The 16,896-nt window shown below is 37.7% G+C and overlaps 1 protein-coding gene across 1 annotated transcript in view; it reads right to left on the bottom strand.

The window, feature by feature from the left end:
• Positions 1-11,268, bottom strand: part of rgs3a (regulator of G protein signaling 3a) — a 130,529-nt gene extending 119,261 nt beyond the window's left edge. Inside the window, exons 1-5 of the mRNA XM_034895622.1 lie at positions 11,157-11,268; positions 4,519-4,564; positions 2,780-2,838; positions 2,586-2,680; positions 724-792 (exon numbers count right to left, since the gene is read on the bottom strand). Coding sequence (XP_034751513.1) covers positions 724-792; positions 2,586-2,680; positions 2,780-2,838; positions 4,519-4,564; positions 11,157-11,240 — 353 coding nt within the window. The 5' untranslated portion in view covers positions 11,241-11,268. The remainder of the gene's footprint in view (positions 1-723; positions 793-2,585; positions 2,681-2,779; positions 2,839-4,518; positions 4,565-11,156) is intronic.
• Between the last annotated feature and the right edge of the window lie 5,628 nt (positions 11,269-16,896).

The raw sequence follows: 16,896 nt of genomic DNA, 5'->3' as shown, positions 1-16,896 counted from the left end.
TCAAATCAAATGTGTATTACTATTTTAAACATTTTTCCTACTGTCTTTTCCCAATTAATACCAAGGGACATTTGGTGGGAATGAGGCTTAATTGCTTACCAAAGATGAGTAAATCGCTCTTAATCTGTGTCCCACAAACTGTCCAAAAAAGGTCTTTATCTTTATAAGCATTCCGTGATCTTAATTCAACCACTCATGTAAGGCTTCTCCTTTATACAGTACATCTGTGTACATCCTTTTCCAATATGTGTAGTATGTGATTTTGATTTTATTCAAGTGAAAAAAATATATATATATAAAACATGTCAAAAGTAGTGTGCTTCAGTATATCTGCACATAGCGATGCTTTGCATCTGTCCTTTCAATACAACACAGCACAAGAAAGTTGTGACTCATTCGACCATATGTCCTACATCCCCAGTAATGACCCTATTGCAGCTTAAATCTGGTGAGGCAGGGAGGCGAGAGTAACACATTCACTCTGCCAGAGAAAAACAGCCATACAAAGAAACACACTAAAACAGAGCCAAACACACATATGCCTGCTGCGGCATCAATATTAAAATGGTGTTTTACTTAACCAGAAGAAGGCTTTGGCATGTTACATCTTTTTGAAAGCAAACATTTTAAGTATAAGCTTAAATCAAAAAGAAACTACAAAAACAATTTGCTTTGCTATCACTTATCATCTCCAAAAACATCATCAAAATTCCAAGCAAGTACCTTGTTGTGGAGTCAAAGTTCCACATTGTGAAGAGCAGTCTCTTTTGAAGGTCCCCCTCTGTGACAACACTGAAAACAAAGGAAAGAAAATATGTTTCACTCACTTTTACTAAAAATTTTAAGAGCAGTACAAAAAAATGTCATCTGCAAAAGTTTGGGCACCCTGCAGAGTTTATAGCATGCACCCCCCCTTTGGAAAGTTGAGACCTGACAGTTTTGTGGATTGATCTCAATCATAGTCTGGAAAGACCAGGTGATGTCAATCTTAAGGTTTTAAATGGCCAGACTCATCTGATCTTGCCCCAACAATCAGCACCATGGGTTCTTCTAAGCAGTTGTCTAGAAAAACTGTAACTGAAAATAGTTGACGCTCACAAAGCAGGAGAAGGCTATAAGTAGATAGCAAAGCGTTTTCTGATGCCAATATCCTCTGTTCAGAATGTAGTGAGAAATGTCAGTCATCCTGAACAGTGGAAGTTAAAGCCAGATATGGAAGACCAAGAAAAATATCAGACAAACAGCTTGCAGGATTGTGAGAAAAGCAAGTAGAAAACCCACGTTTGACTACACGATCCATCCAGAAAGACCTTGCCGACACTGGAGTTGTGGTACACCATTCCACTATGAAGAAATACTTGTACAAATACGGTCTTTATGGAAGAGTCATCAGAAGAAAACCTCTTCTACGTCCCCACCAAAAAAATAAGCACTTCAAGTTTGCAAATTAACATATAGACAAGCCTGATGCATTGTGGAAACAAGTTCTGTGGACCAATGAGGTTAAAATATAACTTTTTGGCCGGAATGAGCAAAGGTACGTTTGGAGAAGAAAGGGAACAGAATTAAATGAAAAAAACCTCTGTCCAACTGTAAACCATGGGGGTGGATCAATCATGCAAAACATGTTGCTTCCACAATGGCTTCTAAAAATGAATAATGATCCTAAACACCCCTCAAAATCCACGGTTGATTACATCAAGAGGCGTAAACTGAAGGTTTTGCCGTGGCCTTCACAATCTCCTGACCTCAACATAATTGAAAATCTATGGATAGACCTGAAAAGAACAGTGTGTGACTGACAGCTCAGAAATCTCAAAGAACTGGAAGACTTTTGTAAGGAAGAATGGGCGAAGAGACCTCAAACAAGAATTGAAAGATTCTTGGCTGGCCACGAGAAGCGTTTCCAAGCTGTGATACATGCCAACGGGGGCAGTATAGGTATTAACTCTGCAGGGTGCCCAAACTTATGCAGACGCCATTTTTTTGTTTCTATTAATTTGTAAATGATGGAAATAAAATCAAACTTTTTGTGACATATTATTCAAAGGTCTAATTTGTCATTTGATGCCTTTTGGAGATTTTTCCATCTTTTCTTGGCTTCTTTATGCACATTTATACACATTTTTACCTTGGGTGCCAGAACCTTCGAGCCCCACTGTATATGTGTGACTAACTAAAAAATAAATCTTTGCAGAAACAATTGTTTGGTATCAGCAAGACTTGAAAAGCCAAAAGCTGTGTATGTTCAGTATAATGCAGAGCTAAACATGCATTTATTTACATATTCATCACATTATTTACATATTTGTCACACTCCAATGGGTCTTAAATAGCCTGTGGCACTGTTGCTTGCTCTGGAGGAGACTACTAGAACTGTTGGGTCCTTGTAAATTCTGGAGTGTGGTCTATCTGTAAAGTGTCTTGAGATAACTCTTTTTATGAAATGACACTATAAATAAAATTGAATTGAAATTGAATTGAAATAAAACTATACCAAAATATATAAGTTTTTAACAAATCTTGAAATGGTGTGCAACACTTCAGGGAAATTTGATGAATGTAGAAATTGATTGAATGCTCACAAGTAGAAGGTTTGTAAAAAGATGGGGTTCCTACAGTAAGGAACCATCTGAGTCTTCTGTCTGTTGCTTGGATCACTGTCTGGGAACATGCCAATCTGAAGAGGACAGCAAAATAAAATTAAACACAATCAAGTCTCCGCCTTTGTGTCACAGTTTCAAGTTTTTTTGGTATAATTTTGCACAGTGGTACATACCTTAACATAAGAATCACATGGCCCATGGCATTCTTCAACCATGGCCCTAGCCTCCAAAACTGTAAACACATACAAATAGAACAGAATAAATTATGACTTTGTAATCACATTATGTAAATGCACATCTCATTTTCAGGTGCTGGGTCAAAATGTCATCATACATCAAAATGTCAACTGGACCCACAAATTATCTGTTCCACCGTTTAGTTTAGAGTGGCTCAGATCTTGTATGGTGTACAATTTTTCTGAATGAACACACTGCTGCTTTTGAGCACAGTGTGTGCATGTGTTTAAATAAGCAAAACTTCTGCAAGAGCTACATTTTATAAATGTACAAATGTATTTTTATTTTTCCATCTTTTAATGGGCAAAGATGCAGTCTGAACAGGTGAGTATTCAGTCAACAAAAAGTGTGTAGGGTTTCTACTGTCCTGATGTCTGTGGGGAGTCAGGACAGAAAACAAGGATTTTATTGAGCGATAGCTAAGCCCTACTCGTAGTTAGGGAGTAGCAAGTCGTTTAGCAGTAGCAAAGCATTGTGGATGGGCTGAGGTGTATGGTTGTGTTGGATATAAGATTCCCAGCACAGTAGGCAAGTACCAGTGACCTAAATCGGATTTGAGCCACCACCAGTAGCAAGTGCAGGCTGACTAGCCAGGAAGGAGTCGAAAGTCTAGACTCAAAATGACAAGAGCCTGGACCAAAAAATGTGTCGCCTTCTGGGTAAAGATCAGACATATCCTCCTCATAATCTGCAGGAGAGGGTTATCGTAACAATGATGGCAGCGAAAAGACAGCTGGTCATACAGTGTCAAAGCCAGGTTCCCAGCTTTCAGAGCTGCAAACACCACAAAGTTCTCGAAGTTGATGGAGAGGTCGTAGATGGGACAGGCTTACTTTTTCAAACTCAACAGTAATTATTAGGACATGATTTGTGATGTTGTTGTACGGAGTTCTATTATCTCAAGAGGTGTTTTTTGTATTCTGCTCCCCTCATGTATGTAAATTGGAGTGAAAAAAATTGACATTAAGATATTTCATCAAATATGTCATGCCAAAGTTGACAGGAAAAAATACTGGAAAAAAAGATAAGTTTGGCATCTAAAGGGAAAATGGCCATTTACTCAGAGAAATGACAGGGGTACAAAAGACTTGAGAGAAGAGATGGAGAATCACAAACAAAAGTAAGAGCGTGCATGGTTTTGGTTGCTGGGAGACCAAAACAAACAACCACTTTTGTTGGATTAATGTAACCAGCTCCCTGCCCACAATGCAAAATTATCTGGTTCTTACCAAGATAAAAATCACTTAAAATTAGAAGTGTAAGATAATTTATCTTGTTTTAAGAGTGAATTTCTCATATTAAGTGATCAACTTTACACTATTATCTTAAATCAAGCAAGCTTGTCAAGTGAAATTATCTTGCTGCATGGACAGATAATTTCACTTGTTTTGAGTACCTTTTCCCTCAGATTTAGTGATTTTATCATTTTTTAGACACCCCTTTTTTGCAGTGCACCTACCTACACCTTTTCTCATTAATGGTCGGCTGTTGTGTCGTGATGACTTCATATGTTGCAAATCATATGCTGTGTACAAATAATGTTGCCTTATCATATATTTTTAAATAGATCACCAGCCTCAAGCAGGCACACACAGTAGTACTTTCATTAAAATTAAGAGATTACAAAGAGTCCCCCCAAAGTCTCTCTGTATGAATAGCATTGAATAGGACTTACCGCTAACAACAAGAACTTCTTGTTCCTGGAGGATTGACAGCTTCAGCTTGCCTAGTGAAAACGAGAGAAGGAAGCTTGTGACAGGGCCAAAGGTATCATTGTTGAACGTAATGGTTTACATTAAAGTGACCTCGGAAGTCTCTGCTGGTTGCCTGGCAAAGTGACAGTGACAACACAAGGCCAGGTAGTCTTTTCACCTGTAAAACCAGCCAGGCTAGCGGATAGAGCCCGTTTCCATTAATTATGCTAACCTAAGCGAACTATCTCCTGTAGCATATTATTTGACAGATATTGAGAGATCTTCTTATCCAACTCAACAACAACAAGAAACAATAATCTACCAAAAGGTCTGGCAATGTAAATTTAGCTTTTAGATTATCATCACAATTACTATACTTAATTTCACAATAAAATACCATGTGGATCCTGACACAATGTTGAACTTAAAGAACTGACAGTAGAGGAAACAAGAGTTAACAGCTCTAAAAGTGCAACCCACATGCAGACCAGAAAATGTAAATAGCCTCTGGTGAGAGAGAGAGTGAGAGTGAGAGTGAGAGTGTGAGTGTGTGTGTGTGTGTGTGTGTGTGTGTGTGTGTGTGTGTGTGTGTGTGTGTGTGTGTGTGTGTGTGTGTGTGTGTGTGTGTGTGTGTGTGTGTGTGTGTGTGTGTGCGCGTGTTTGTCCACTGTCTATCATCTGTCACTTTTTCTCTCTCTCACTCACACTTTGTCTGCCCATTTTGCTCCTTCGCTTCTTTCTTGTAAGTCTCCTAGCACTGCTAACGACTCTAGAAGACTTGTTAGCCATGTTGACATGGCCACTGCTAACATTGGCTTTGTGGTATTCTAAATTACTCCTGCTCATAAGAGCACAGTCTAAAGCTAAAATGTGGGAGCCTCGTTATGTGATAACGCTGCTGGCACTTCAGAGCTTGGGTACAAGGGATGTTTGTCGTTCCCACACTGAACTTGGCATGGTTTTGTGCTGCTGGCTGAGGTAGAAGAACAAAGTGAAAACACTGTTTGAAATATCTTCCTGGTATGCTGAACCTGAAGGTAATTATGAAGCAGTCTCAAAAACACAATCTGTTTCACTGCAGTTATAAGACAAACCAAATTGACAGCTAGAAATGCATACTGACAGAAGAGTTTCGGGACAGCTGTAAAGACAATAATAGGAAATACTAACATACACTTCTAACACACAGTATAGTGTGGTGTGTTTTATGCAGAACATAGATCAGTAAAAGTTGATCTGACCATTGGTAAATCATGTAATTAAATACCTTAAGGTGGTAGACTGACAAAGTGTCATATAAATTAATATTCCTGCTTTTTCTGGTTTTGTATTTTGGAAACAACTGTTCTGTTTTCACATCAGCACCACTAACAATAAATAAGTAGAGTAGAGGATATTCCTTTTAATGTAAAAACAAAATCTGAAACGTTTTTTATATTAAATGGCTCAAAAACCCAGGATGCAAAACAAGATGCAGAGTGCTAGATGACAAGAACAAATTGTAGGGTCAAATTAAGTCAAATAATTTCCGTCTTCCTGTTGGGCACTGCTGGCAAATTTACCTTGTTTAAGTGGACACAACATGCTTACAATGTTGTTTAAATGGGTATAAATGTTTGCAATAAACAGGCAGTAGGAGTGGAAGTTGTATTGATCCTATAATGGGGTTTTCCTTCATTTTTAAAACACTGCAGGTGACACATATAGAACGCACAGTCAATACATTGCTCCATTAGATAAATGCATTAGCATCAGCTCACAAAAAGAAAGAAAAACAGAACTACCACAGGGTAAATATCAGTTATTTGGGGTGTAAACAATTGACGATAAACATTCAAAGGTTTCCAAAGACTGAAGAGGAGTGGAGAGTGGCACAAACAAGAAGACAGCTCTTTGTTTAGAAAGCAGATGGTCTGTAAGAGTGGAACAGCGACATTTTGAAAACAGAGGTTACAGTCAGTAAAGATAGGAGTGAATTAACAGGGTATGGCAGACGAGACAGCCCTGTAGGTTTATGCATGCACAACTAAAAACACACCCATGACACAAAACACACATGCAAAGACACTGCAGCACACTTACAGTATGCATTTATGGCTACTGTGCACAGTGCTCTGAAATGCTCTACCTCTGACTAAATCACTAGGATTTATGCATGACTACTCAATCTACTCTAATCAGAGACATTTCCATTGAGAACAAAAGTTCAGCTGCCACAAAAAAATTTGAAATTAAATAATAAATGCTCCTAGAGTTCTACAAATCCTGATCGCTGAGTTTGCAATTTAAGGTAAATTTGTGATTTTTCGGCTATATGAATGATATTGATTTGACTTTGATACGCTGCTGCCAATCTATTAACAATTAAGCATATGTACACTTCTTCATCCCTTGTCTATTGCTTTGTCTCTTCAGAAATTCACGGAAGAGATGAGTGAATTTAAAATGCCTGGCTCGTCCAGGTTAAGGAAGGTCAGGGGGAAACAAGTCTTTGAATTTAGGGAGATGCCAGCCTTACAACTTTTACAGAGAGAAAGTGAGAAAGAGAGAAAGAGAGACTATAATGAAAAAAAAATGCAGCATGATAAAAGGTCTGGAATGAGATGTTTTAGAGCAGCAGTAAAACATAAAGTGTCCCCTCAACAATAAATGTGAGCACTTTGGAGAGGCAGAACAGATTCTACTGATAGACAGAAAACTGGAAAATTTAAAGGATAAACTCAACTATTTACTTAAAAAAACATGACTCTTACTACAAAGGTATTTTCTGTTGTGTGCATTTAATGTAGAGTCACAGCACTGTTAAGTATTAACTATTCACAAGGCTGCAAATTAAAAGATACATTTCCTTGAATCCTTGTATAACTTTAATGATTTGCACTACTTCCTTTTACACTAATAAAGTCATCAACATCAAGTAGTGTCAAACTTTTTTGATTTCCTTTCCTCAGTGTTGTTTGTATTTAGCTATTTCCCAGGAAGATTTGTGTTGATCAGGTAAGTCATACTTTGTTGTTCCTTCTTTGTCTGCATGAGCAACATTCCTTGTTATTGGCGAAATACTGTACAACATATTTAATCACTAAGATATGGAAAAAGAGATTAAAGAAAAGAGACAAAAAAGCCTAGAGCCACTAAAAAGATGCAAAACACCTAACATTGATATTGACAGTGAGTTGCTCCCCTGCTGAGCCTGCCCTTGTTCATGTGCCAGAACAATTAGGCACAGAGTGCTGTTGCCTGTCCACTAACAGGACATAAATACTGCCAAGTCAGCACTTATCTAACATGAATTGTGTAGATAACATCCCCAACCTGTGACCAAGGTACTGAAATATGTGATTTTTGTAATGCAAACTTCAAACCCACGAAAGCACACAGACCAGCAATGACAAACTACATACATACGACATGTTGTTGTTCCCTTTGCACTGCCAAAGGGGAAATCAAAAATCTCATCTAGCCTTGTGTCAGATAGCAAGGTAAAACTTTAACATCTGTGGTTTCCCATTTGCGGACATAAAAAACAGTGGCATCCATTTTGCCATATTCTGTCAGACAACAAAATGTTTGAAATGTCCTACTTTGTTATTGCAACAGGGGCCCCGCTAGTGATGCTGTCTCTCAAGACAGTGCTACACAGCCATGTACCTCTGGGCCTTTCATCATGATGCTGATATCAACCCAGGGCCGTAACAAAAAAGGAGGACGTCTCTCTCTCTCTCTCTCTCTCTCTCTCTCTCTCTCTCTCTCTCTCCCCTTTAATAGGCTTTGCCGCTATGTCACATTAACATTTAAAAACCTGTATGCCCCCACCAGCATCCAATAAGGCCAAGCCAGGGGACACTGTTGGTCTTTATGTGACAGCTAAAGCAGCCATTATCAGCAGAAAGGAGCAAGAAAATAGACTGGAGTTTTAATCTGTGTTCTGTAACATTTTCTGTGAGAACTGTAGCAATTTAAAAAAAAGTTGGGAAACTGCTGTCTGGGGAACATAGAAAAGATTAGATGAGATACCTACAAGGTGTCCTGGCTTTCGCTTCCTCGAAGAATTTCTTTTTAACGTTAGATAACTTGAAAAAAATGTACTTTCTTCTGATAGCTGCCAAGACCAGTGAGCAGGAGCTCTTGCTGCATTACCTAATCGTAGGAGCAGATCACATTTATTGTGTCCATTGAATCCATAGAGGGGGACACCTTTATTACAGATGCCAATATGGCTTGACAGACGGAACAGTAAAGCATTGTTTGATGGCTTTAAAGCAAAAGATCTGGGATCTGGATCTTGGCCTGTGTTTAATATTTCATCTAAAATGCTCAGTGCACTTTAATCATGCCGACAAGGAACTTCCATCCATTACACATAATCATTGGCAGGCTTATCCATTCTTAGGAGGGAAAGAGAGCTATCTACTCCATGCACAATAAAAAATATAAAATGAAAATACGAATAGGGTGATAACAAAAGACACTGAACACTGACACAATCTTTTTTGTTGGTAAAATGCTTATATATACACAATAATTGAAGGGCTACTTAAGGGGAAGGAACCAAGTAAAATAGAGACACAAATCCTTAATTTAAGGACAGATTGTTTGTTGACATACAACTAGATTTTATCTTTTTCATTTCCCCTTATTACATTGGAATACCATAAATCATCATGACATCTGTAGCTACAAACAGGTTTTGGGATCCACACAATGTTTGATGAATTATGACCAAATTAGGGTCTTTTGGTAACAGTATTACCTCTCGTCAGAATTCAGGCCAGATTCAGCATTTTTCTTATGTCACTTTTTTAGAAGCATCTCTAGTTTTCATTGCAAATTTGAGATCTGGTTTGGATTTCTGGATTTATAAATACTGAGCCAATAGAAGAGTAAGAATAAAGTACAGTAATTATCTAAATGAGGCTGGTCATTGATTATTATCTCTCTTAAAGCGCAAGTTATCTTTTAGTCTGACAAGCCCTCCTTATGCTCTCAGTATTCAGGCACTCAGGCACCGCCTCAAACTCTAGTCAGTGGAGCATTTATTAACTCTAGAGTGAGAGTGTGACTGTCAATCAAACGGTAGCAAAAAACACAAAAGCTGAACAAAGAAGAAACTTAGTTCAAACCACTCCCGTCAGTAGCAACACAAAAACCATTACTTTAAATTTCCTAGCGGCAAACTGGGCCATTTTCAGCAAACGTAAAGTTGTTTAGATGCCTGTGTTGTTGATTGTTTTTTTTGTTTGTGTTACAGAATAGTTGTGACTAGACAAAGACTAACCTGCAAATTTACAGTACATCAGTAAAGTATTCTGCTGCAACATTGTAAAAAGTATACAATTATCAGAAAAGGAAATACCTATTGAAAAAAAACTACTGGAAAACTATGTTGTATATCAGATACAAATGCCCAAGGGAAAAAATCATTAGGTCCTGACCACGTTGGTGACTGTAATTCACTCTTTGTCAGTTGAAAATCTTTCCCTAAGGGTGACCGCAGACACTCTACCAAACAATAGAAGCATTATGGCCAAGCTCATGGCAAAGTTTGCCCTAGATCTGAAAGGGTGCGCTACCAGAATGAACTTGGTGAATAGCTGAGCAAGTAGATTGTGTAAAACATGATGCCACAAATCAAAAGACAAATTTCCAACTTTATTGTTTTAGATACAATGCCAGTTGTCAGGCATGCCAAGTGAGGCTTGTTAGAATGGACCACAGAGGAAAGCTTGAGATGTTTCTTTTGAATACTGCTGCGATCAAGAATGTGGCTGTGTTACCAAAATGAGCGAGAATGAGGGTGACAAAGCAAATTTGTTATCATTTATATGGGTCAAATCTGGGTGCACAAATACGTTTAAAAAAACTCCCATGATGTTTTGGGCTACACTAGGTACCTCCGTAAACCCCTGTCATGTATATTTTCACAAAATAATGGGATATATTGAGAGGCCATGCAATTAGGACGCTGAAGTTGTCAACAGAAACTAGATAGGAGAACTTAGTAACAAGAACTTAAAGTGAGGGAGAAAGCTACTGATGGTATATAAACGCTGAAGGACAATGCTCTGCTGATATAAGCAGAGCAGATACACCCACACTTGCATCCCAGGCATAAAATACAAGAAATACCACCACAGCTATAACCACACCCCTGTAATACCTTATCCGTATTTATGTGTGTGGACACGTAAATACTGGATCATGGATGAGGCTTTATTTAGTCTTGCAGTAAACAATGTAGGTGCACCCTCCTCCAGTCAGGCTAACACACTCCATAAATGATTCATGGTGTCACCAGATCAGGAGGGGCAGTCTCATTACCAGACCAAAGGACTTGTTGCTACATCTGAGCATGTCGCTGCAAGTAATATGCCTCTCACATTAGACACGCTGTAGGATCCAGTGTCTGTGCTGGCAGACCTAAGTGACACAATCCTTTATATACCTTACAGACATTCCTTTAAAGTCACCACTATAGATTAGGACAAACAGACACTTTTTTGCATTTTATTTTGGTTGATGCTCTTATGGATGCATGCCAAAAAACCTCTTAACTATCACATACTACAGTCAAAAACCACAGTATTTTTTGGACAAAAAAAAGGAAATAGGAATGAACCTCACCATTGGTACTAAGGCAGAAGGACGATGTCTCAGGTAAGCTGGCAGTGGGATCCCGCAGATATACTCTGAGACAGGTCATCTTGGATGGAGCATGCTGGCTGCCACTGTAGGCCAGATGGTTGCATCAACTAAAGAGAAGAAACGGAACTTGATGCTTGATGCTCTGTGTGTGTGTGTGTGTGTGTGTGTGTGTGTGTGTGTGTGTGTGTGTGTGTGTGTGTGTGTGTGTGTGTGTGTGTGTGTGTGTGTGTGTGTGTGTGTGTGTGTGTGTGTGTGTGTGTGTGTGTGTGACTAATTTATTAATCTAGCTAATCCTGAATATTAATCAGTGAATATTTATTATTTTTTAAGGATTTCTGATTATATACTGTAGATTAAAAAAGTATCTGGGCTGGTTTGTCTAAACAAGCTACTTTACTAACCTCTTCTTAGAAGGAGGAGTGCCAGTGGAAGTTCATCAGGCCCTGCAAGCTGCCATGGAGAAGCTTCAGCAGCGTTTAACATCCCTCATGAGAGAGAAAGCTGACCTAAAGGAGGGTGGAGCTGGAGCACCGCTGCATTCAGCTGTCTGGAGAGACTGACACTATAGGTGAGACAGTGTGATATGTCTGTTGTATCACTTTGTCAACCTATTAGTTTTTGTTGAATGTTGTATCTAATAGTTAATGACAGACAGAGGGAGCACAAAGAACATTTTAATTGGTTGTGTTATAAAGTGAAGAAATTGCTAATAATTTATTTCCAAAGTTGCACTTCAAGCTTCAGCAGTGGACTAAATAGAGCTTCTGAAGGACACACTGTAATAGCAGTGTTATTAGTTTTGTTATGGTTTTCTATCCATTTAGCATCATAAAGTGTACTCATACTGATTAAAGTCTGTTTTGCATGGTTCATTCGAATATTTTTGATTCTGAATTCTATATAATCTACCTGTTGTCTATTGTTACTAATGAGCCAACCTACCAGTGATAGACTGCTTTGAAGTTGAGATAACAAAAATATATGTTGATACAGAAAAGACTGCTTTCTATTATAATACAGTCGTTTCCTAGTTTTCTATGGGCTGGTTGGTTTTGTACCATTTGGAGTCAACCAAAGACAATATGGGGGACTTTCAATGTACAGATTACAACTGCACTTGGCAGCTTCCTGACAAATGTACACAGACAAAAGGAATAACATGTGAGAGCCCAAGGTTAATTTAACAATGTCAGCTCAGTTTCCAAGGAGAAAATAAAGAATGTCACCATTTGTTTTAATGACCATCTAAGCATTACCATTAACACTCATACTCACTGGACAATTTATACATGACACAACCACTAAGACACACAACAAACAACACCAACTCAAAGCCTCTCTAATACATATTAGTTCTCCATATACTAATTTCATCACTTACGGATGGATAGCTCTTCAACAACAGAAAAAAATTTGACGTAAAAATAAAAAGTTACTTATTGTTCTACACTATTCCTTGTGTAAACAAAAACAAGCTTAACTTTTAGTTAAAATATGTAGTACTTTCTGAAATCATATGGCAATATGCCATATTAATTTAGGACAACAAGGAACAAAAGCATTTTAGAGCTGCCTCCAGAAACAAACAACAAAGATGATACTGTAACAAAAAACAAAAACATGTTTTTAATACACAGATTAAATCATCAGTGTTCTGTGAGCTGTATGTAATATTGAACTAAGCCAGTGTTGTGGTTGTGTGGCAATAATCCAGATTACTTCACAGCATGATTTAACACACCTCTGGGTGAAATGTGACACAACAACAATAGCTACAGCACATTATTTTGTCATCTTGCCCAGTGGCAGTGTACCAGTAACCCAGAGATGAACCTATTTACTAATCCTGATTATCAAACTGCCCATCCACCAAGAACGCATCTAAATCAAGCTTTTTCTAAGGGAGATAAAAAAGAATCTGCTTGTTGAAGTGCTTACTACAGTCCAAACACACAACACGCTCACAAAAATAGCATGCATTCTGAGAACCTATTTTAAGATGACTAAAAAATATGTACACAATTATCTCTTTCTCCTTCCTCTTGTCCCCTCCTCAGGACTTTAAAAAGTCATCATTCTTTTCCTCTCTCCACAAAAAGCCCCTGATTCATTTGGTTCTTATCAGATCCAGCGAAAAGAAAACAAAGGAGTTCACGGAAATTTATACCCTGCTTCCCTGAAGGGGAAACTGGGCAGATAACGCTACAGTGGCATGGCATGGTCTGTTTTAGGGGACAAATCTGGACTTTCACATGTCAGTCCCCCAGAGAGTTACAAAACACACACACACTAAAGCATAGCATATTAGAGAAGAGTTAATTTAGTGTTTTTCATTTGGTGGGGGCTGACGTTTTACAAACACAGTAAAAACACCTACCTACCGGTAGGTGTTTTTAATATGTTTTTTTTTGTTTTGTTCTTATAAAAAACAAAATAGATGTATAAAACGGATCTGAGGGCAGATGTTATTGTTAGTAAGTTTGGACTAACAAAGTTACAGCAGCTTATGTTAACACTAATTTGGCAAAAAAATGAATTACATATGCAATTATGTAGCGTGTTGCAATACAAGACTAGAGATTTACATGATCAGATTATCGACACAAAATCTGCGTTATTTATCTTGTACAGCCTATAAACAGCCTGGTGCAAAAGACACATGTGAGGGCACTGATTATTTAATGTTACAAGGTTGTATTTATTGGGATATACAGGAGCCTTGTGTTTGTATTTTCATCTACAGTTAATTTATTAAAAATCAAGTCAAGTTTTGAGTTTTGATTACAAACTATAAACATCTAACGTTCACAACGGGCAAAATATTGGACAGATTCGGACCTACCATAAGCAGTTTTAGCCCCTGCATGGCCAACGTCACAAGCAAAAAGTTGTGGTAAAACCACAGTGCCCTGAAGATATTTATATATAGAAAATAGTCCTAAGGCCCCCATAGGTCCAGGCCTGAAAGGTAAGTGCAAGGTATAGACATACAGTAGTGTTTGCAAGGCAGAGAAGTGTGACAGAGGGGCGATATCAGGTGTAACTGAAAAAAAAGCTAGAGAGGAGTGAGACTTAATTAAGATAGTAGAGATAAATAGAAGAGACTGGGACATGTCCCTCGAAGAGAAGAGTTTTCAATTTGCGCGAAGATAGGAGATGACTGTGCAGTTTTGACCGGGGGGTGAATTGTGGAAGGAGAAGAGAACAGGCTGTGTGCAGAGATGTCCAGATGGCCACAGGGGACAGCGGAGCACCTGGTGGTAGCAGACTGGACTGCGTGGCTACTTAATCAATTAAGTTTGTGACACACTATCTAAGTAGTGAACAATAAAAAAAAAAGATCAGGATGTGGGGCACTGGCAGACTAGATGCAAAACAAATGCTTAATTACAGCTGGACTAAAAATAAAAGTATGGGCAGAATCAACTAAAGCAAGTGAGTAAATATTTGTTAAAGGGCTGTAAAGAAAGTTTTTGCAGTAAAAATGTTTTAATTAATTAACTAGTCACCAAATAAATGTTGATTATCGATTCCCTGCTGATGTCAGTTATCACACAAAAATGCCAGACATTCACCGCTTCCCACTTCCTCAATAGTATTTGCTTTTTTTCCGATTTAATGTTTCTGTAAATTAAAGGTCTGTAGGATTTGGACTGTCGGTCGGACAAAACAAGCAATCTGAGGGCATCACCTTGGGCTTGACAAGCACTTTTCCTTGATTTAGATGTTTTACAAACTTAATAATTCATCACAAAAATTATCATTAATTAAAATAATCCTTACTTGAAGCCCTACCAAGAAAAAAGAAAGAACTTGACATCTCATTTGTCCTGTTATTTAACTGATGTTACCCAAAAAGAACAAAAATCAATAGACAATTTAGTTATTTATCTCATCAACATATAAACAATCTTGAGAAGTGCTCTGTGTCTGCCTTGAACCCTATCTTGTTTTCTGAATTTGCATCCTCTTAATCCAAGCATCTCCATGAATCTATTATTCATTTTAGGATGACGTATTGCTTTTATAAGGCTTCTAGCAAAACCTCAGCTTGCTTTTGGGCATATAACTTGTTGCATTCTTAGTGTTCCTGTCCTTTTCATTTGATGTGTTAGAATGAGCTAATAAATATTCAGTATGGTAATGCAGACTTTGCTCCAGGTCACAACCAATGTGGCAGTCTTACTTGTCTGTTAGCTACACTAACCTAAAAATAAAGAATAGCACACATATTTGGTACAAATCTTACACAAGTAAAGAGGATTGTTGTTACAGTCAGTGCAAAAAGTAAAGTACAAATCACCCTGAAAGATGTTTGTGTTTTGCTGCTTTTAGTTATGAAACATCCCACAGAGTGAGAAAGTAACTAATCCATTCATTACTTTGCTCATTCATTCTTTAAGTAGGCCATGTGTACAGAAGACTTAACTGATCCAGATTTGTTCACTCTGCTCCCACTGTATCTGCAATACTGCTTACTCTGCAGGACTCTTTGCATTTTTATCACTATGTGACTTTGTCGATGTATATTCCAATTAGAGATTAAATCTCGTTCCATGTTCCATTTATTGTATCTGATTCTGGGTACATTAGCACACACATTGCTCTCTTTTCCTGCCGCAATATTAAAAAAAGGTATGCAGTAATTGAAAGAAATTAATTGTATGCAAATGGAATACATTTTACAAAGTACCTTTTGTATTTATTCTATTGGGAAAACAGCTCCTCACACTAAAAACTATTTGAGTTGCATTTGAGTTGCATGTTGTTTTGACATCATTTTTAATACTATTCTATACATTTATAAAATATGTAATCCTTTGTCCACGTGTCAATTTGTTACATTAAGACACAAATACACCAGAAATAGTGTACTGAAACTTACAAGTTATTATCATAAACACTCACTCAGGCAGTCCAAGCTACCTTTAGTGCAGCATTTGAAATTTTAACAAAAAGCCAATGGCACAACCTACTGGAAATGTTATGAAATGCATTTTTTAAGTGTGCACATGTGCTCAAACGTTGATGTGGGCTCAGGCACTTAATCTTAAATATTGTTTCAAATTGTACTGGTAATGTGAGTGATGGGAAAATCAGTTGGAAACTGCTACATTTTCATTAAAAGAGACTGAGACATCGGTCTGCACTATAACCAACACATAATCCCACAAAAAGGACTGTGTGAACCCTGTAATCTATTGGTTTGGCATGTGCAAATAAAGGGGTTGCAGTACTTTAGCTACATGCTGTAGATCACAACATGCAGAATTACAGTACAGTACTGCAAACAATACTACATCCTGCACATACACTACACACACTAATAACGATGGGAGTAGAGGTATTTTTACTCTTACACTTCTCTAAAAAGGGATGGACACAATGCACTCATGTGAAATTAACTGTCTAATGAAAAGGTCAAAAGAAAGTGTAGCTTTTTAATGTTAAAATATATGTTTCAGCTTGTCTGACTGGACAATTAGGTGATATTGGAGGTCCAAGTGCATGGTTGTATCATAATTGATATTGTTCATTTAGGTGGACAAATATAAAAACGTATCTGCTACTGCACATTAAAGAAGATTTTTACCTTATTTCCCAAGCTGTGACTTTTGGACTTAAGAGTAGTTCGAATCCCAAATCAAGCCTGTAAAAATAAAAATATAAAAAATTTTAAACTTGTTTCACAAGTTGACGCACTTTTCCTACTT

Source organism: Etheostoma cragini, chromosome 16 (assembly GCF_013103735.1).
Source record: "Etheostoma cragini isolate CJK2018 chromosome 16, CSU_Ecrag_1.0, whole genome shotgun sequence".
NCBI classification, from domain to species: Eukaryota; Metazoa; Chordata; class Actinopteri; order Perciformes; family Percidae; genus Etheostoma; species Etheostoma cragini.
This window is presented reverse-complemented; position numbering and strand designations above follow the sequence as displayed.